At 47.1% G+C, this 20,361-nt stretch overlaps 1 protein-coding gene across 1 annotated transcript in view; it reads right to left on the bottom strand.

Moving 5' to 3' along the window:
- TG (thyroglobulin) overlaps positions 1-20,361 on the bottom strand; it is a 237,536-nt gene that overhangs the window by 114,845 nt on the left and 102,330 nt on the right. The window contains exons 38-40 of the mRNA XM_010834775.1: positions 8,811-8,945; positions 6,475-6,639; positions 715-934 (exon numbers count right to left, since the gene is read on the bottom strand). Of these exons, the coding sequence (XP_010833077.1) occupies positions 715-934; positions 6,475-6,639; positions 8,811-8,945 (520 nt within the window). The remainder of the gene's footprint in view (positions 1-714; positions 935-6,474; positions 6,640-8,810; positions 8,946-20,361) is intronic.

Genomic DNA, 20,361 nt, shown 5'->3' with positions numbered 1-20,361 from the left:
AAAAATGACAGAATCGTGTCCCATCTGTCAACTATCTACAGTGGTACATGCATGGGAGGGAATGGGCAAAATTGAAAAGCAGAGGAAGGAAAATAGGATATTCCATTTTTTTCCCCATTTTTGAAAACTCCTTTTAATATCATGTCTATTGGGGGAATGAAAAGACCTTTTACATTATTATTTTTTAATTATTATTATAAGCTATGCTTTTCCTTCTCTGCTTATTTCTCAGCCCCACTGACGTCAGATGTAGCTGGGAGGTTGAGTTCCGGCCACTGCCATGCTGGGGCACGTGATGAATGTGCCCCGCCCATGGGCGTGGCCCAAGGAAACCTCCCCTGCACCAACAGCCTCTCTTTCCTGGATGCAAAGTCAAGGGAGGTTCCTAGAAGGAACCTTGGAAGGTCTGTGCTGAAAAAAGACACGCCAGCTTGGGTCCCCGCATCACTGCATGGAGCAGAGCACACCAGCCCCTCCATCACCAAAGGAGGCAGGACTAAGACAATGTTAAGTCACGGACAAGTGGGGGTTTATGTGTAAGAGCACTCAACGTCATCTTGGCTAATGTACCCCCAGTGCACGGCTCAAATCCTAACGCACTGCTCTGTTATCAACTCTCACTTTGAAGGCTTAGAATGGGAGAAGGCTTCTCTGGACACCACTCCCCCACCCCCCCTCCCCCCCACCACCAGATGTATTCCACTCCATCCTTACCGTGGCTTGGTGGCTTCCCAGGACCCAGTCCAGTTCAAGTGCTCGGGGGCCCGGAAGCGTTTCTCCCCCAGGGGTGGGGCGGCATACGGAACTCCCAGAAACTGGTCCACTGGCTTCCACGAAGTGCCCACTTGAATGGCCTGTGACCTGCCCAGCAGCTGGCCATGGGTGGCAATGGGCACTGAAGGTGAAGATGTCCCAAAGCCAGGCAGAGGGATGTCTGGAGTGGGGGAAGGAAGAGAGCACAGTACATGCTCTATTCAGGGGTATTCCAGACATGTTTTAAGAAACAAATCAAAAAGACCAAACACTGCTTTCTGCACTTAAAAAAAAAAATGTTAGTTATTCATTCAGGCCCCAATAACTTAAGTCTAGTCAAGTTAGTGTCTAATGCGGAAAAAGAAAAAAGAAAAAAGAAACCCAACAAAGACACCTGATCTTCCCCAGGCACTGAGCAATCCTTCCCTCAGTTCTGTCATCTCAAGTTCTTTCCAGGGAGATCACCCAGGCCCACAAATCCTGACTCGCCTCCCTGGGACCAGATGTCATCACGATTCTGGATTACTTGGATTTTAAAAAGAACAGAGGGGCCCAGACCATGCAAGGTCCAATCGTCCAGGGGAGTCTGGACTTGAGCCCATCACTGGACGCACCAGTTACTTCCAGGAGGAAATGTACGGGCTGGTCCTGCTAAGATGGATGAATATCTGATATCATTTCTTCAGTCAACTTTGGGTCAGATTTTGACCCCAAACGAGTTTGCCAAAAACTTACAAAAATATTTTTTTCTGACTTTAAGACTGCTTGGATTTTAGAACTATCGCTGAGGCACTGCAGACCCGGTAAGTACATTTCACTGGTGAGGAAGTGGGTTTAGGGGCTGAGGGTGGGTAGCTGTCAGGATGTCAAGGTGATGAGGTAAGAGTCAAAGCTGTACTTTTCTGAGCCCCAGCTCTGACCACGGGGCCAGAGGTTCACATGGGGTCAAGGGTCGGGCCTGGCCTGCAGCACCCATCCTCCCTTTGTGCCTGTCTGGATCCCACCTGGTCCTTTAGGTCAGGCTGGTGTGGCCGGCCATCCTGTCCTGTGCTCCACAGGCCTCCCGCCCCTCCCAGCAGTGCTAATCTCCAGACACTTATCAGCCTCCCTGTAGCCTTATCTTATCTCCTCTGCTGTATTCCCTCACATTCATTCATTGAGTCAATATACTTTTATCAGCTCAGTTTAGTTCAGTTCAGTCACTCAGTCTTGTCTGACTCTTTGCAATCCCATGGACTGCAGCAAGCCAGGCTTTCCTGTCCATCACCAACACCCGGTGTTTACTCAAACTCATGTCCATCGAGTTGGTGATGCCATCCAACCATCTCATCCTCTGTCGTCCCCTTCTCCTCCTGCCATCAATCTTTCCCAGCATCGGGGTCTTTTCAGATGAGTCAGTTCTTCAAATCAGGTGGCCAAAGTATTGAAGTTTCAGCTTCAACATCAGTCCTTCCAATGAATATTCGGGACTGATTTCCTTTAGGATGGACTGGTTGGATCTCCTTGCAGTCCAAGGGACTCTCAAGAGTCTTCTGTAACACCATAGTTCAAAAGCATTAATTCTTCAACCCTCAGCTTTCTTTATAGTCCAACTCTCACATCCATACATGACCACTGGAAAAACCATAGCTTTGACTAGACGGGCCTTTGTTGGCAAAGTAATGTCTCTGCTTTTTAATATGCTGTATAGGTTGGTCATAACTTTCCTTCCAAGGAGCAAGCGTCTTTTAATTTCATGGCTGCAGTCACCATCTGCAGTGATTTTGGAGCCCAAAAAAATAAAGTCTGTAACTGTTTCCACTATTTCCCCATCTATTTGCCATGAAGTGATGGGACCAGATGCCATGATCTTAGTTTTCTGAATGTTGAGTTTTAAGCCAACTTTTCCACTCTCCTCTTTCACTTTCATCAAGAAGCTCTTTAGTTCTTCTGTGCTTTCTGCCATAAGGGTGGTGTCATCTGCATATCTGAGATTATTGATATTTCTCCTGACAATCTTGATTCCAGCTTTTGCTTCATCCAGCCCAGAGTTTCTCGTGCTGTTTTCTGCATATAAGTTAAATAAGCAGGGTGACAATATACAGTCTTGATGTACTCCTTTCCCAATTTGGAACCAGTCTGTTATTCCATGTCCAGTTCTAACTGTTGCTTCCTGACCTGCATACAGAATTCTCAAGAGGCAAGTCAGGTGGTCTGGTATTCCCATCTCTTCAAGAATTTTCCAGAGTTTGTTGTGATCCACATAGTGAAAGGCTTTGGATTAAGTGGAAGTAGATGTTTTTCTGGAACTCTCTTGCTTTTTCAATGATCTAACAGATGTTGGTAATTTGATTTCTGGTTCCTCTGCCTTTTCTAAATCCAACTTGAACATCTGGAAGTTCACAGTTCACACACTGTTGAAACCTGGCTTGGAATTTTGAGCATTACTTTACTAGCGTGTGAGATGAGTACCAGCTCAGGCTCAGTGCCAAATGCCATTTTCAGGGGCTTAAGACAGGCCTGTGTCTGGTTCCCACAGGTCTTAGGGCCTCACCGAGAGGAAACCAACACTGGTGAAGAGATTCTGTGTGTGTGTATGTGTGTGTGCGCACACGTGTGTGTGCAGTCTCTCTTATTTATTTCCAACAGATGTGTTTTCTTTGCTCCAATTCACTGTGGGCCGATGGAGAGGGAAAGCTTTGCAGCTTGGTCTGCAGCTCTGTCTGTTTAAAATACACATTTATGATGAACGTAAATGTGGGAGAGGAGGCAGACAGACAGGCGGAAGTTTATCCATTCCTCAAGAGTTTGGTACTATGCAGTGGCTCAACTGGAGGTGGTTTTGACCCCAGGAAACATCTGACAATGTCTGGAGATATTCTGGGGTTGTCACAGGATTGAGGAGAGGTCTGAGCTCCTAATATCTCATAGGATGGAGGCCAGAGATGCTATTAAACAACCTATGATAGAGACAACAGGTCATCCAGTCCCAGGTGTCAGTGTCAGGCGTCGGGGCTGAGACCCCCTGGTGTGATATGCATTCATGACCTCCAGGCCACTGAGGGTCCACGTGGTGAGGAGGAAGCAATGAACGGACCTGTGTTTGTGTGAGGGACCAGCTGCTTTAGAAAAACCTCATAGTTCTTTTGACCCTCGATTTTCCCATCGCCGAGAAAGGAACAGTAGCCGTCCCTACAACACAAAGATGTCAGTAAGAAATACCACGATGCCTGTAATGTCCCAAGCTCAGTGCCTGGTGCATGACCGGAGACCAACACGTGAATGAATGAATGGGGAGAGGGAAGGAAGAAAGGAAGGAGGGAAAGATAGAAGGAAGGAGGGAAGGAGTGGAGGGGTGAAAGAAAGAAAGAAAAAGGAAGGTCAAAAGGTAGAGAGAGCAGAAGGAAAGAGTGAGTGAAAACTTGGTTGTTCACACACTGGCGTGTGAGTTATAACCCAAAATGGAAACTTGGGATGGAAAGAAATACGTGCTGCTTTATAATCTGGCCTCGATCGCAAATCATGCCTGCTCTCACCCCCACAGTTCCTTCCTTCTCACAAAATTTCCTGTTTCAATTGCAAATCACAGGCTCTCTGGCTAGCATTCAGGACCGACCGTGGATGCTAAGGCAGTGAAAACTCCCAAGGTCAGCTCTTTTGCTCTGCAGGAAACAGCCACATTTCATGAACGTGGCATCATCTCAAGCAGGGAGCAGAGACAGAAAATATAAAAGCTAAAGAATTTTGAGGGAATGCAAGCCTGCTTTCCCACGGACACTGGTATTTAAGCCTCCCTCCAGAGGCTGCCCAATGTATCCCAGATGGAATGAGATCCAACATGGGAAAAATATCTGCTGTGCATTTCTCCCTTTTGAAATCTTTTGCAGAAGTGGAGATTCTTTCTAGAATACCCATATATTTAGGTTCTGTGACTATTTGGATTAAGAAAATTATTTGTAGCTCTATATGTACTTTAGGTGCAAATAAACAAATGTCTATGTAGATACACGTGGGCATGTGTCTTCTGCTGGAGAGTGAGCATTTCATGCTGAATTTGAGACACACAGAATTCAGAGAGAAGCAGTCTAATTTGTTTTACAGAACTCATACCTCAAAGTGAAGGCATTTCTCAGCAGGACTACCATGCAGATTGGCTACACTATGGATGAAATCTATTTAACTTGACCAAATGATATAAGCATCCTGAGAGTCCCTTGGACTGCAAAGAGATCAAACCAGTCCCTCCTAAAGGAAATCAATCCTGAATATTCATTGGAAGGGCTGATGCTGAAGCTGAAGCTCCAATACTTTGGCCACCTGATGCAAAGAACTGACTCATTGGAAAAGACCCTGATGCTGGGAAAGATTGAAGGCAGGAGGATAAAGGGATGACAGAGGATGAGATGGTTGGATGGCATCACCGACTTGATGGACATGAGTTTAAGCAAGCTCCAGGAGTTGGTGAAGGACAGGGAAGCCTGGCATGCTGCACTCCATGGGGTCACAAAAATCGGACACGACTGAGTGACTGAACTGAACTGAATAGAAGGCAAGCCTTAAGATTAAGGGCCCAAGACCTTAGTTTATAGGAATCAAAGCACTCCTAAGCCTGGGGACCTTCTCCTGATCTAAACACTGAGGTGGAGGAAAGGGGGAGAGAGGACACCCCTGGATCCAGATAGCCCTAAAGGACCATTAATACTCAAGGACAAGGTGAGGCCAAATTTCACTGTTACCGGGTCTTATAAATAAAGTTTTATTGGTACACAGCTGTGCCCATCGATCTATTATTGTCTGTGGCCACTTTTCTGCTTCAACAGCAGAGTTCAGTAGCTGTAACAGAGACTTGTAGCTGTGAAGCCTAAAATATTTATTATCTGACTCTTTACAGAGAGAGATCATTAACATCTGCTCTTGAAGATAAGATGGCAGACTCAGCCAACATTTCTAAAAAGTTATTCATTCCATCCCGTAAGCATGTCTAGTCGGGAGGGGGTGTCCCCTAGGGCCTTGGCTCCCATGTTTCCTGTTCTATAGCTCATATCATTTCACTTTAGGCTGTAATTATATGCTGCTTGTTCCTTGCCTGCTTCACCCCTGCATCCCCAGCACCCAACACAAGGGCTGACACATGATAACACATTACTGGATGTTTCTAAACTGAACCCAGCCAGAGCAACCACACTCTTTGGTGATGGTGATATGGTCGCTAGGCACTGCAGTTTTGTGGGAGAGGACTGCCCCTAGAGATACAAGACCTGGCTCCAAGTCCCTGTTCCGTCATCACTAGTCGTATGAAATCAGAGAAGTAACCTAACTTCTCTGGACCAGAGTCTCCTGGCCTCTAAGAAAGGGATCAATCCTTTATCTTGATATCTCACAGGATAACATGAGGATCCAACAAGATAAGGTATGTGAAACAACTTTATAAACTCTGAAACAGTACTAAAAAGTGGCCTAATGAATTATTTTATGCAGAAACTCAAAGGCCAAAATGGCTTCTATAACTCAAAAGAAGTCATGAATACAGACAGTGCAGAGAAGTTCTAGGTCAGAAGTAGGCTTTTTTGTCTTCCTTCAGTTCATCCCGTGTAAGTGCCACATAGCCTAAGATGACTTTGACTGACTTTTCCTTAAGAACCTCAAAAGCCGCCGCCCATGAGTCACCACTTTCTCCGACAGTCCCTCCCAGCCATACCCAGGCCCTTGGGAATGTCTGCAAAGACACAGGCTGGCACTCACTTGGCTTCCGATAGATGTAGGTGGCCTCCTCGTGGAGCAGAAGTTGGCAGTTCTGGGCCTGCAGGCTGTGTGTGCAGCTCTGGGTATCAGCATAGAACATACACCTCACAGCCCCAGGTTGGGTCTGCAGAGTGGTGACAAGGCAGTCCTGGTGACGGGAACACTCTGCAGAGGAGAAGAAGGGTGGGGATTGAGCCTGAGAGATCATCTCAGTCAAGTATTCAAAAATACATTCATGAATCCATGCGTCCATTGATCCATCCATCCAGTCATGACATCCGTGAACCCATCAGTTCATCCATTCATCTGTCCAACCATCTATCTTACCATCCAACCATACATTCATAAATCCATGCATCCACTGATCCATCCATCCAGTTGTGATCCATGAATCCATCCATACATCCATTCATCCTGCCATCTAACCATACATCCATGAATCCATGCATGCACCCTTTCATCTATCCAAGCATCATCCATTCATCCATTCATGTAATTATACATCCATGAATCTGTGTATCATCCATCCACCCACTCTTCCATTTGTCCCAAGACAACCTGAGGTGCCTGGCAGGAAGGAATTCATCTGAGAGAGAAGACATGGGTGAGGACTTCTCTGCAGTCTCCTCACTTTCCTTCAGGGTCAGCCCAAAGTCACAGTTTCTCAAAGCATAAGCCAGCTAGACATCCTTCATCCAATCACCCTTCATGAATCTATACACCCACTTATGCATCATCCATTCATCTACCCACTTACGCAGGCATACATACACACAAAAACTCACTCCTTCATTTTAGCACCTGGCACAGGGCTAGAATCTTGGAATAAAACACTGGTGGTGGGGGGGGACTCAACTCTCCCATCAAACTATTTTCCACACAACAATCGGGGTTTTCTTTGGTTATTTATCCACAAATGTGCTCTTGTCATTTTTCTGTTTAAAGCATGGCTTTAACATGGCTCCCCACTGGCCTCAGAATTAAGTCATACAAGACAAGGCTGTTCATGCTCTAGCCCACGCCTTCCTCTTCAGCCTCATCTCCCTCTGCCTCCTGCCTCATCACACTCACCATGTTCCATCAAGGGTTATGTCCTTTCCCATGTAAACCAGGTTCTGTCCTAGACAGTTTAAATGATTCATGGCATTAGGATATTTAGTCCTAAGAACAGCCATGAAAATAATGACGTTTCATTCAATTGAGCAAGCTGTGCATTGCCTAAAGCCCTTATTCATAGCCTAATCTCTGCGTTGTGGTACCACCCAGAGTTGTACAGTGTACAACCTATACAACTGCACATGGCAGCCTTGTCTGTAATTTGTGCATGTTGTTTTCCAGCCTTGTAGAGGAGGAGATCCATGGAATCTCAAAATTGCAGAAGCATGAATGGTCTTCCCTTCTAGCTCAGCTGGTAAAGAATCTGCCTGCAATGAAGAACTGGGTTTGATCCCTGGGTTGAGAAGATCCCCTGGAGAAGGGAAAGGCTATCCACTCCAGTATTCTGGCCTGGAGAATTCCATGAACTGTAAGGTCCATGGGGTCACAAAGAATCAGACACAACTGAGCGACTTTCAACTCTCACAAATGTTATCTAATCTTGATCTCTTTCATAAAGTCAAGTCTTTGTAGAACCTTCCTATCAGGTTGTCACCTAGCTTTTGTTTACATACCAGTGACCCAAACCCTCTAAAGGAACTAGGCATCTGTGGACAGCTTTGCCTATTAGAAAGTTCTCTGTATAGCACTGAAAAATGCTGAGGGCAGGAGGAGAAGGGGGAGACAGAGGGCGAGATGGTTGGATGGCATCATCCACTCAGTGGACATGAGTTTGAGCAAAGTCCGAGAGATAGTGAAGGTCAGGGAAGCCTGGCGTGCTGCAGCTCATGAGGTCACAGAGTCAGACACGACTGAGCAACTGAACAACCACAACACTAGTCTTCACTTTGCCCCGTGAACTTGGCCAGAACAATATCTTTCTTCACTGTCATGACCACCCACCTGCCATCTGAGGACAGCCATCACAGCCTCCACCCATCTCCTCCACCTCAGACTAACCTCCTAGATCCTTCCTGTGACCTGGCTCAGAGTTGCTCATTTTCTGGCTGGCTTAGCCTCTTGGAGACCTTGGCCATGGGTCAACTCTGCAGGAGGATGAGGAGACTACAGAGGAGAGCCCAGCCAGAGTTCCTCCCCCAGGTGACATCCTTCTGGCCAGGCACCCCAGGTGATCTTGGGGTCTCCTATGTGTTTCTGAGGTCAGAATCTTCAGCAGCACTTGTGTGAGAGGACCCTCATCCCAATTCACCCCCTATCTAGAGGGTGAACATTCCCCTTACCCCACAAGCAGCGGTCTCGGGCTGCAGAGAAGTTCCCCACGGCAGCGGTGCTGATGTGGGCAACGTCAAAGTTCCTGATGGATGGATCAACAATCACTGAAGAGAGGGTCAGGGACTGCCACGAGTCCAGAGTGACTGGAAAGGAAAGAAGGGGACTGTCAGTGGGGCGTCACATGATGTACCCAAAGGGCGCCCCAGGGCTTCCTCCGGGGGTCTCCATTCTCGTGTGACCCACTCTTTTATCCATCTCTCCATTCTACAACAATTTTTTCAATGATTTCTATGAGCCAAACTCCAAATTTCTATGTGCTCAAGCCTGGGAATACAGAGGTTAAAAATCAAAACAAACGAACCAACAAAAGCATGGGCATTTCTACTGAGCAGCTTACAGGAGAATGGGGGAGAATGTGAAAGGGTAAGAAAAACATCACAGTACAGTTGTTATGGGCTTCGCTGGTGGCTCAGATGGTAAGGAATCCACCTGCCAATGCAGGAAACCCGGGTTTGATCCCTGGGTAGGGAAGAGTCCCTGGAGAAGGCAATGGCAACACCCTCCAGTATACTTTCACGGAGAATCCCATGGACAGAGGAGCCTGGAGAGCTACAGTCCATGGGGTCACAAAGAGTAAGACACGAATGAGTGACCAACACACACACACGGTTGTTATAATGCAAAAATCAGAATAATGCCAGCAACCATGATAATACCAGGCTCGTGGCACAGTGGGGAAGAATCTGCCTGCCAGTGCAGGAGATGCAAGAGAGTAGGGTTTGATGCCTGGGCCGGGAAGATGCCCTGGCAATGGGAATGGCTGCCCACTGAAGTATTCTTGCCTGCAGAAACGTGTGGACAAAGGAGCCTGACAGGGCCCAAGGGATCACAAAGAGTGGGACATGGCTGAGCACACACACAGAACTGGTCATATGGCGCTCTGTGACGCACTGTGTAGGCTGCCTTCAGGGCCAAGGCGCTCATTTCCCCAAGTGCTGGGAAGCTGGGGAAAGCTCTCATTTCCCCAAGTGGTTGGGGCTGCTGGCCGAGTCCCTTCCTAGGAATTACCTAGGACTAGGCCAGCCACCTCCCTCCCTTCATCCCCAAACTAGTCCAGGTGGATCTCCAAAGTTCCCGTTCTCTGGCCCCAAGATGGGACAACCCCCAGGGGCCAACTCAGCTTCACAGCTCACTGAGGCGTCCATGGGGCCAGGATTTGGTTTGCATCCACATTCTGCCTCACCCCCAGCCCAATTCTGCCTTACATGTGTTGCTCCCAAGAGCACTGTGCACTAAACTTTCTGTGTGCAACTCTATCTTGGAGTCTTTCCTGGAAAACCCCAGCCAAGACCTCTTTAAAAGATGAAGACAATTCGCCCCATCCTCCCCTCCCCCTGCTGTACCCAGAAGTCCATTCTCTACATCTGCGTCTCTATTCCTGCCCTGCAAATAGGTTCAACAGTACCATTTTCCTAGATTCCACATAGACACATGAACATGCAACATTTGTTTTTCTCTTTCTGACTTACTTCACTCTGTATGACAAAGTAGCCCTGACATATACACCCGACCATGTGTGAAATAGACAGCTAGTGGGAAGCTGCTGTACAGCACAGGGAGCTCATCTCGGTGCTCTGTGATGACCTAGAGGGGAGGGAGGGAGGCTCAAGAGGGAGGGCTTATATATGTACATGTAGTTGATGAGGATGAGATGGTTGGATGGCATCACTGGCTCAATGCCAGCTGGATGGTGACAATGCCTGAGACAGAGCCTCTTGGCTCCAAGTCAGTGCTCCTTCGCATCCCTCTGAGCCTCCCACAGGGTGAGCATCCTCTCCAGAAGACCATCCTCAGATAGGAAAAGGTTATTGTCTTTGTTAACGCCATGCTCTTAGCTATATGAGGAAGCCTATTGCTTTTATGTCAAACCTGTCTTTGCCACCACAGTACTGAGGGTCACTAAAATTAGAATGGTAAATAGAGTAGCAAAACAATCAAGTACCACTACCCTTTTTTTTTTTAATTAAAAAAAAAAGAAAGGAGGAAAAAAAGGAAAGGAAGGAAGAAAAAGAAGAAAGAGAAAAAAAGTGGCCAAATAATGCAAGCAGATCTCACATGGATTCAGGAAGAGGAAGGTGAGACCCCCACACTCGTCCAGGGGCCGTGGGACCAGTCTCAGAATCTCGAACCACATATTTCTGAACTTGGGACCTGGTTTCCCTGCAGGAAACTAGGGATGTCATTTTCTTAAGCATCCTCCACGTGTTGCTATTTCCATGGTCAGTGCAAGTGGCATTTTTGCAACACGGCTGATCTGAGGCACATATTATTAGATGGTGAGTACAGGGAAATTTCAGAGAAACTTATGATGGGATTTCAGGACTGAACCTACCAATTATGGTCTTAAAATGGAAGCTTTGGCTGCCCTCCACGTTTAGGTTGATGTCTAGGGGAAAGAGCTCTAATTAAAGGGTGACTGTCACTGCCAGAGTGAGAGCCAGCTCATCAGTGGCCATCCCAGGGCCTGGATCCAGCTCTCTGCCCCACCCGGCACCTGCCCCCATCCCCTGGCCCACAGGACCCCTGGATGAGTCATTGCTGCCATGCTGATTCCAACATCTGGGGTTCTATATGCACCTCGTGAAAACCTCTGACAGCAAGTCCCTTGTGAATGCAAAATCATAGTGAAGCATGAAAGCTGGGTAGTCTTGGTAGCATTTCATAAGAGTTCACTAATTTGTCAAGGTCTCAGCAATACCACTGTCACTTAATATTCACGATAAACCACGCTGTGGGCACCATTACGTGCACATCTTACAGGCGAGCAAACAGATCCAGAAACACACTCAAAGAGCTTAGCCGACAAGCAGTGATGCTTGAGCTTGAGTCCAGCTCCTTCAGCTTCAGCATACACTGTTTACTCCAAGGGTTCTGGTTTATTCACCAGGTGAATGAGGCGGCGGTGGCTTTCAGACTCACCCAAAGAGATAGTCTCCCCTGAATTGCAGCCTCTGTGGTTTGTTGATTAGTTTTTTTCCTTTGTGTAAAATGTATTTTACACATCGCATTGCCAGCATCACTTATTTAAAAAATATAGTCATTGGAATTTGCTGGCGGTCCAGTGCTTAGGACTCAGTGCTTTCGCTGCCATGGCCCCGGTTCAACTCCTGGTTGGGGAACTAAGATACTGCAAGCTGCCCAGTGTGGCCAAGAAAGAAAGATTTGGAGTGGAAAGGAAAGGACAGTTCCCAGAGGGGCTGAGGAGGCAGAATTGACAGGATGGGGTAAGGGAGAAGGTGATGAAGACCATGGGATTTTTGGGTTGGGCAACAGAGCGTGCAGTGGAAAACGTCCATGAGGAAAGAAGGAACGCAGCGTGGGGGCACAGAGCAGGACAGAGGGTGAGGCCAGCGATGGGTTCACTCGGGGACGTGCTGGGCTCATAAAACCCCGAAATGCTGCTGTTTCCGAATGTCACTGTGTTCGGCAGCAGGCTTCAGTGCCGGGCACGTGGCCTGGGTCCACTGTGCTAATGGCCTCACTGAGGAGTCCCAGGGCCAGAGGCGGGAGGGGAGGCGTTGATAGAGTCCCCCTGGCAGAAAGCCAGGGATCCTGGGACAAGGCTGGCGTGGAGGGATCAGGCGAAGGCAGAAGGAATTTTTTGAAACTTCTGGGTAATTTGATTATGTCTTCCTGCACACCACACCGTTGCTGAGGTGCGGCGGGGCTGAGGGGAGGGGGGCAGCATGACCTGCAACTTTAGGTAGGGCAGGCCTCGGTGTGATACCAGGGCCCTTCCATTCCCTTCCAGGCAGCATTATTCCATTTTAATGTCAACTAAGCTTAAATCACTAGACTAAAATACATTTGAAAATTTCCACCAGTATATGGAAAACTGTATTTCATTCCCTTCGCTTCCTCCCTCCCTTCCTTCCTCTTTTCTTGCTTTCCTGTCTTCCTGCCTTCCTTTATCCCTTTCCAGACAGACGTCAGTTAAAGAAGGAAATGTTTGATTTTGATGTTAAGGTTCAAATAGAGTAATTTCAGGTGTTAAAAATAGCCACAACAAAACAAACGCCAACATAACTGGAGACCTGTGTTGAGACAGAGGGAGCAGGTCTGGCCCTTGCTGACTGCGTTAGCAAGGGCAAGCGTCGCTCTGGCCTTCACCTCTCAAAACGAGGGCAAGGAGCCTTTCAATGATTTTTAATCAGATCTAAGTGCAGAAATGTCAAGCCAGTTGCGAATGCCTGACCTCACCAACGTTCACATAATCACAGACCCATTTGTTAGATGAAAAGACTGATGGGATTTTCTTAAGAATCACCAAGAATGGAGGAAAAAATTAGAAACTCTAAAGCACTGAAAAGAAGCCAGGATTCATACTGTTTTTCTTGCAATCAAGAACCAAGAATTCCTTTCTGCTCCTCAACACTTATCAATGCTGGATATGGGAAAAGCTTGAGGAAATATTAGAGCTGGTTTTCATGCCCAGGCTGGCTGGCTGGGGGAAAACATCAACGTTTTGAAGTCTTTCAGACAGGAAAAGGCTTTCAGACAGGAAAACCATTTCAGGCATCAGCAATCCTCTGTGACCTTGGCATAAACAGAAGGTAACAGGCTTGTTGACACTGCTGTCACAGTTTTATGGCCACGAGCTCTAGCTGAAGATACTCGTGTGCTATCATTTTAAGATAGGACCACTGCTCAGACATCCTCATTTCTTACCAGACACCGTCTTTCAAGTGAAAACCACATCACGTTGGGCTATTTTTACCCTCATTAGCACATAAAAAAAAACAAAAAACAAAAAAAAACCTAGATGTTCCTTTGATAACAGAAAGAAAAAAGACACCCCTTGTTATTTTGCAATCATCTGCGAGATGAAAATGGGACGGGAGCTAACTATCCATCTCGCACATCTTCAAAGAGAAATGCCTGACATTTAAAGCAGACCCTACTGGACCCATTCTAACATTTATAACACTATAAAAGTATCCAGAGACATATTTACCTCTGTTCAGCCCCTAAATACCTACTTTTCAGCTCCCCAGGAGGCATGTTTTCATCTTTGACTTTGCACTTCCAGAGCTTAGCAGAGGGATGGCGCTGAGTACTGTGGTAGAACTGTGTCCCACCCCCACTCCAAGATTCACACTTCAAATTCATCCTAACCCCACGCACCTCTGAATGGGACGCCATTTGAAGACAGGGCTTTTACAGAGGTAATTTAGTTAAAATAAGGTCATCAGTGTTTGCTGTGCTAAGTCGCTTCAGTCGTGTCCAACTGTTTGTGACCCTATGGATGGTAGCCCACCAGGCTCCTCTGTCCACGGGATTCTCAAGGCAAGAATACTGCAGTGGGTTGCCATGCCCTCCTCCAGGGGTTCTTCCAAACCCAGGGATCAAACCCAGGTCTCTCACATCTACCTGCCCTGGCAGGTGGGTTCTTTACCACTAGTGCCTCCAGGGAAGCCCTGGTCCCTAATCCAAAGAGACTGGGGTCTTCATGAAAAGGGGAAATTAAGTCCTAGAAGTGGGCAGTAAAGGAAAATGATAAGCAGACATAGGGAGAAGACTGCCATCAACAAGCCAAGGAGAGGGTTCTGGAATAGATTCTTCCCTCATGGCCATCAGAAGGGACCCACCCTGCAGGCACCTTGACCTTGGACGTCCAGCCTCCAGAACTGGGAGAGACTAATTTTCTATTGTTTAAGCCCCCAGTTAGTGGTATTTTGTTACATGCTGCTGCTGCTGCTGCTAAGTCGCTTCAGTCGTGTCCGACTCTGAGCGACCCCATAGACGGCCTCCTACCAGGCTCCTCTGTCTCTGGGATTCTCCAGGCAAGAACACCGGAGTGGGTTGCCATTTCCTTCTCCAATGCATGGAAGTGAAAAGTAAAAGTGAAATCACTCAGTCATGTCCAACTCTTAGCGACCCCATGGATTGCAGCCCACCAGGCTCCTCCATCCATGGGATTTTCCAGGCAAGAGTACTGGAGTGAGGTGCCATTGCCTTCTCTGATTTTGTTACATAGCCTGAACTAATACAGTGAGTGAATATTCAGCAAAAACGTCCATTCCTTGATTCACAGTGAGCTTGCTGTGCTCCCTGTTGCACAGAAATGCTGAGCCTAGTGATAATTCTTATCATGTCATATTACAATGGCTAATGTTTCTTAAGCAGTTCCTATTTGCCAGACACATTGTGATGTGCTACGTGTCGTTTCACTTAATTTACACACAGCTGTGTGCATGACTGTTCTGGTCACCACTGCATGTATGTTTTAAGGCAGGACCACTCTGGGGACACTCTGCCTGCCCCAGTCCCAAGCTCTGCCCACTGCTAGCTCTGATTTAGGGTAAACTGCACTCTGTAAACTGGAATAGTCTGGCCACTCGATGTCACCTGAGTCAGGGCTTCCCATATGCTGAGGGTCAGAGTTTGCTCTTGATCCTTCCAGTCTCTCGGGGTTGGGCGAGGTGGGTGGTGTGGAGGCTGCTGGGCCAGTGCTCCACCTGGTCTTCCCAGTGGCATGTCATTGCACCCAATGTGTGTCATGGCACGAGAAGTCAGTGAGCCTTGGACACGTGGGGAGGGTGGGGGCTGAATGGATTGATGCCTGCAAACTCCTTGGCACAGGAGAGTGCTCCGTAATATCTACTAAAGATTCACCCCTGTGTGCTGGCCTCCAAAGCCAGAGCTTCTACCGCTGTGCTGTGTTGCTGAATGCACGAGGGTGTACATGTTGTCACTTGTATTAATACAACAAGGCATTTTCAGCCAAAACACGAGCATTAACAGTACTAGCAGGACTGCTGCCACCTCTTTACGTTCCTGGTCAAGCCTATCACACAGTAAGGTGTAGGTTATGTGGCCTGGGAGGACCAGAGAAGACCCGCTCAGATGATTCGGGGACTGGGAGGAAGGATGGAGAAGACAGCACACATTCAGGCTAGAGCAGGGCCAGCAAGACTTTTCTGTCAGAAGCCAGACAGTGAATGTTTTAAGCTCTGCTGGCCCATGTTCGTCCTCTGCTGCATACTATCTGTATGTTACACATCCATTCTCAGATTAGAGGTTCTGTACAGACTGCACGCTGTGGTTCGCCACCACTGGTCTAGAAGGCAGAGACAGAAGGGCCATGGGTTCAGTCACTGTGCACCATGATGGGTGGAGGGTCTACATTCTGGGAACCAAAAACTCAACAGGAAAGTTGACAGGGAGTTTCTGTACTTTTTCCAGGAATAAGGAGTCATCTGGGGAATGCCATCTGGAAGGTAAAATATTGTAATTTTAATGGCAACCTACTCCAGTGTTCTTGCCTGGAGAATCCCAGGGACGGCAGAGCCTGGTGGGCTGCTGTCTATGGGGTCGCATAGAGTCGGACACGACTGAAGCAACTTAGCAGCAGCAGCAGCATGACATGTTGATAACTGCCCTTCCTTCCTAACTTGGCATGTTAAAGTCCTTTTACAAAATGACAGATTCGTTTCGTCTGGGTTTTTTGGTGGTTCCTATTTGGTAGAAGGAAAAGTTAGCAAGCATGAGCTGCCCTCCAATTCGAGGATAGAATCCAAGCCTAAATCAACATGGTCTTACCCTACTTCTGAACCAGGCTCCTGTGGCTCCCAGCTCTCTGAAACCATCTCCCTGCTGTCGCAGCAAACCCCTGATCTTGTCTCATCCTTCCCTATCCACTGTGTCCTGGAAACAAGGATTCCTTCTATACAGTTCCCTGTCTTCATTTTGGGTTATAGTCTTCTGCTATGGAACCTTCTAGTATTTCTCTCATCCCCAACTAGGGATGTTTGGTCATTCCCCCACATTCTTCCAATTCTTTGCCAGCTATTATTTTTGCCAAGATAATTTCCATCTTCACCCTAGCTACTGCTAAAGTGACTTTATCATTTATGGGTAAAGCAGATGGGCCATTTCACATTCTAGTCTCAGTCTCTTGACCTCTTCAAACACAGAAAATGGTATCTGCACTCACCCCAGCCAAGCATCTCCACAGCCAAACTCTGCCAGGGCACTGAGCTCCATTGCAATGCCAATGCCATTCATTCAAAGTGCCACCTGCTGCTACATCCCACAGCCCTCCCTTCTTCCGGAATTTTCATACTTTATTCCATTAAAATCAGCTCTTTCATTTCACTATGATTTCTACTCTCTAACCCCCTCCAGGTTATCCATCTTCACTGGCTTCTCACAAACCAAGACCTCTCATTGCTTGGTCCAGCATTTCAGCTTCCCTTCTACCAGTGCTCTCCACCCTCTTCCCTTCCATTGGATTAATCCCATGGGCCTGCTTCCTCTGCACCTTGTCTCGACCTGAGCACAGCTACAGAAATACCCACAGACAGACTGGCGCCTTTACAGGTGTTGAGTCTTCAGCCTCCACTGCACTCTCCATGCAGCCTCATGCTGCTGTCCTGTCTCCTCCGTTCTCCTCAGGCCCAGGCATCGCCATGACCCTTGCACTCTCACGAGACGCCTGATCTCTTGCCTCCCAGAGAAAAAGTGACCATTATCGGCATCGGCTCTAACTCCCTGCCCCGCTTCTGCTCTCTGTGAAGCCTCCCATCTTTCCCTCGTTGTTTCTCCTAAGAGAAAGGGTGGCTGTTTGAAGCCAGTTGGACACCCACCTCCAATTTCTCCCCTCTGTGCCCCCATCTCCTACACACCCACTCCCACCTCTCCTACACGCCTCACCTACCCTCAACACTGACACTTCATGCTTTGCGTGAAAACACACCCACATTTCTCTACTATGAAACCAACCCATCACCTTAGGTTTCTTAACTTGGGGTCTGGGTTTCAGGGAGTCGCTTGCATGAAAACACATGCAAAATTTGGTACCTATGGAGGATCCATTCCAATACTTTATTATGGGTGATTCATGACATAAAAATGTTTGGTTACCAACGAATGTTCCACAATTCTTTTTTTAGCTGTCAATCTCATTCTCTCTTTGACTTCAGAGCCAAGATTTTTCGGAAAGTCTGTAGTTTCCATTTTTGTCAAATCACTACTATGCAGTTTCTTCCCTCTTCACCAGCGAAATTTGCAAAGGGCCCTTCATGACTAATCCAGTGAATATGCACAGTCTCCATCTTCCTTGAAGGTACTGACCACACGGCCCTCCCCTGGTTTCCATGACTCCACACACCCTGCAGCTCCTTTTGGCTCCTCTTCTGGTTTCTCTTCTACTCTTCCCTTAAAGACCGCAGTCCCTTGGGGGTCTGTCCCTGACCTTTGCTATTTACATTCTATATACTCTCCAAGGGTGATCTCATGACCCCCCAAGGCTTAAAATACCACTGACATGCTAGTGATTATCAGAAGTATCTCCAGTCAGACCTTCACCCAAGCCTCATGCTGAGATATTCAGGACTCACTAGATACCTCCCTGAAGCATCCCAAACTCGGCATGTTGAAAGCTGGACACTGAAGTCTTATTTCTATCCCCACACTCTTTAACTCTTCCCCTCCTTGCATTATCTTTTTGAGAACTGGTAGTATGCAGGTCAGAAAGCAACAGTTAGAACTGGACATGGAACAACAGACTGGTTCCAAATAGGAAAAGGAGTCCGTCAAGGCTGTATATTGTCACCCTGCTTATTTAACTTATATGCAGAGTACATCATGAGAAACGCTGGGCTGGAAGAAACACAAGCTGGAATCAAGATTGCCAGGAGAAATACCAATAACCTCAGATAAGCAGATGACACCACCCTTATGGCAGAAAGTGAAGAGGAACTAAAAAGCCTCTTGATGAAAGTGAAAGTGGAGAGTGAAAAAGTTGGCTTAAAGCTCAGCATTCAGAAAACGAAGATCATGGCATCCGGTCCCATCACTTCATGGGAAATAGACGGGGAGACAGTGGAAACAGTGTCAGACTTTATTTTGGGGGGCTCCAAAATCACTACAGATGGTGACTGCAGCCATGAAATTTAAAGACGCTTACTCCTTGGAAGGAAGTTATGACCAACCTAGATAGCATATTCAAAAGCAGAGACATTACTTTGCCAACAAAGGTCCATCTAGTCAAGGCTATGGTTTTTCCTGTGGTCATGTATGGATGTGAGAGTTGGACTGTGAAGAAGGCTGAGTGCCGAAGAATTGATGCTTTTGAACTGTGGTGTTGGAGAAGACTCTTGAGTCCCTTGGATTGCAAGGAGATCCAATCAGTCCATTCTGAAGGAGATCAGCCCTGGGATTTCTTTGGAAGGAATGATGCTAAAGCTGAAACTCCAGTACTTTGGTCACCTCATGCAAAGAGCTGACTCACTGGAAAAGACCCTGATGCTGGGAGGGATTGGGGGCAGGAGGAGAAGGGGACGACAGAGGATGAGATGGCTAGATGGCATCACCGACTCGATGGACGTGAGTCTGGGTGAACTCCAGGAGTTGGTGATGGACAGGGAGGCCTGGTGTGCTGCGATTCATGGGGTCGCAAAGAGTCGGACACGACTGAGCAACTGAACTGAACTGAACTGAACCACTACCCGGGGGACTGCCGACCTGAAATGTTCAACAGTATCCTTAACCAGTATATCAGTAGACTGTCCATCTAGAAAGGACACAATACAGAAGGAAAGTCAAAATAAATGTTTGTTTTTTCAAGTCTAAATATCCATTATAAGTGGATACTATCTGCGGGATAAATGCATTTATCTGATTTTCTAGCGAAAAAAACAAAAACAAAAAAACACGGCCTCCAAGTGTTCACACGTTCTGTCTGCTGCCTCCCTCACCTGCCTCTCCAGGCTCCTCCCTCATCCACCTACTTCCTACCACCCGAAACTCCTGTTTGGCAGTCTAGCAAAACATTCGGTGCTGTCTGACTTTGTTCACTATTCCCTTTGTTTGCACTTGCAAAGTGAAATCAGTTTATGCACCTGATGAGCTCATATCATCTTTCAAAACTCAACACAGATGTCACTTCCCTCAGAAACCCTCCCAAGAGTCCTTCCTCTGCCATTCCCGGGACTTTTTCTTCTACTCTAAGTATCTTGTAAATATGTCAAGTGTTCCACTGATATGCAGCATTGGAAGTTACTTATGTTTTTTCTCTCTGTTAAATTATGAGTTTCTAGAGATCAAAGAGTCTGCCTTGATTTTATTAATTCTCCAAGACTTGTCATAACAGCATATAAAAATACTAACAGTATCAGAACTTCCCTGGCAGTTTAGTGGTTAAGACTCGCCACTTCCATTACAGGGGGCACAGTTTGATTCCAGGCCAGGGGACTACAATCCTGCATGTTGCACAGGGTGTGGCCAAAAAATAAGGATAGATATAGATATACAGTTGCTGTTTAGTTGCTAAACTAAAAGAATCCTGACAACTCTTTTGTGAGCCCATGGATTGTAGCCTTCCAGGCTTCTCTGTGTATGGGATTTCCCAGACAAGAATACTGAGTGGGTTTCCATTTCCTTCTCTAGAGGATCTTCCTGACCTAGGGGTTTAACCCAAGTCTCCTGCATTGGCAGGCAGATTTTTTTTTTTACCACTGAGCCAGCTGGGAAGTCAAATAAAGTTGTAGCTAGCAT

Source organism: Bison bison, unplaced genomic scaffold (assembly GCF_000754665.1).
Source record: "Bison bison bison isolate TAMUID 2011002044 unplaced genomic scaffold, Bison_UMD1.0 scf7180017864036, whole genome shotgun sequence".
Lineage (NCBI taxonomy): Eukaryota > Metazoa > Chordata > Mammalia > Artiodactyla > Bovidae > Bison > Bison bison.
The sequence above is the reverse complement of the archived record's forward strand: the minus strand, read 5'-3'. Positions and strand labels throughout refer to the sequence as shown.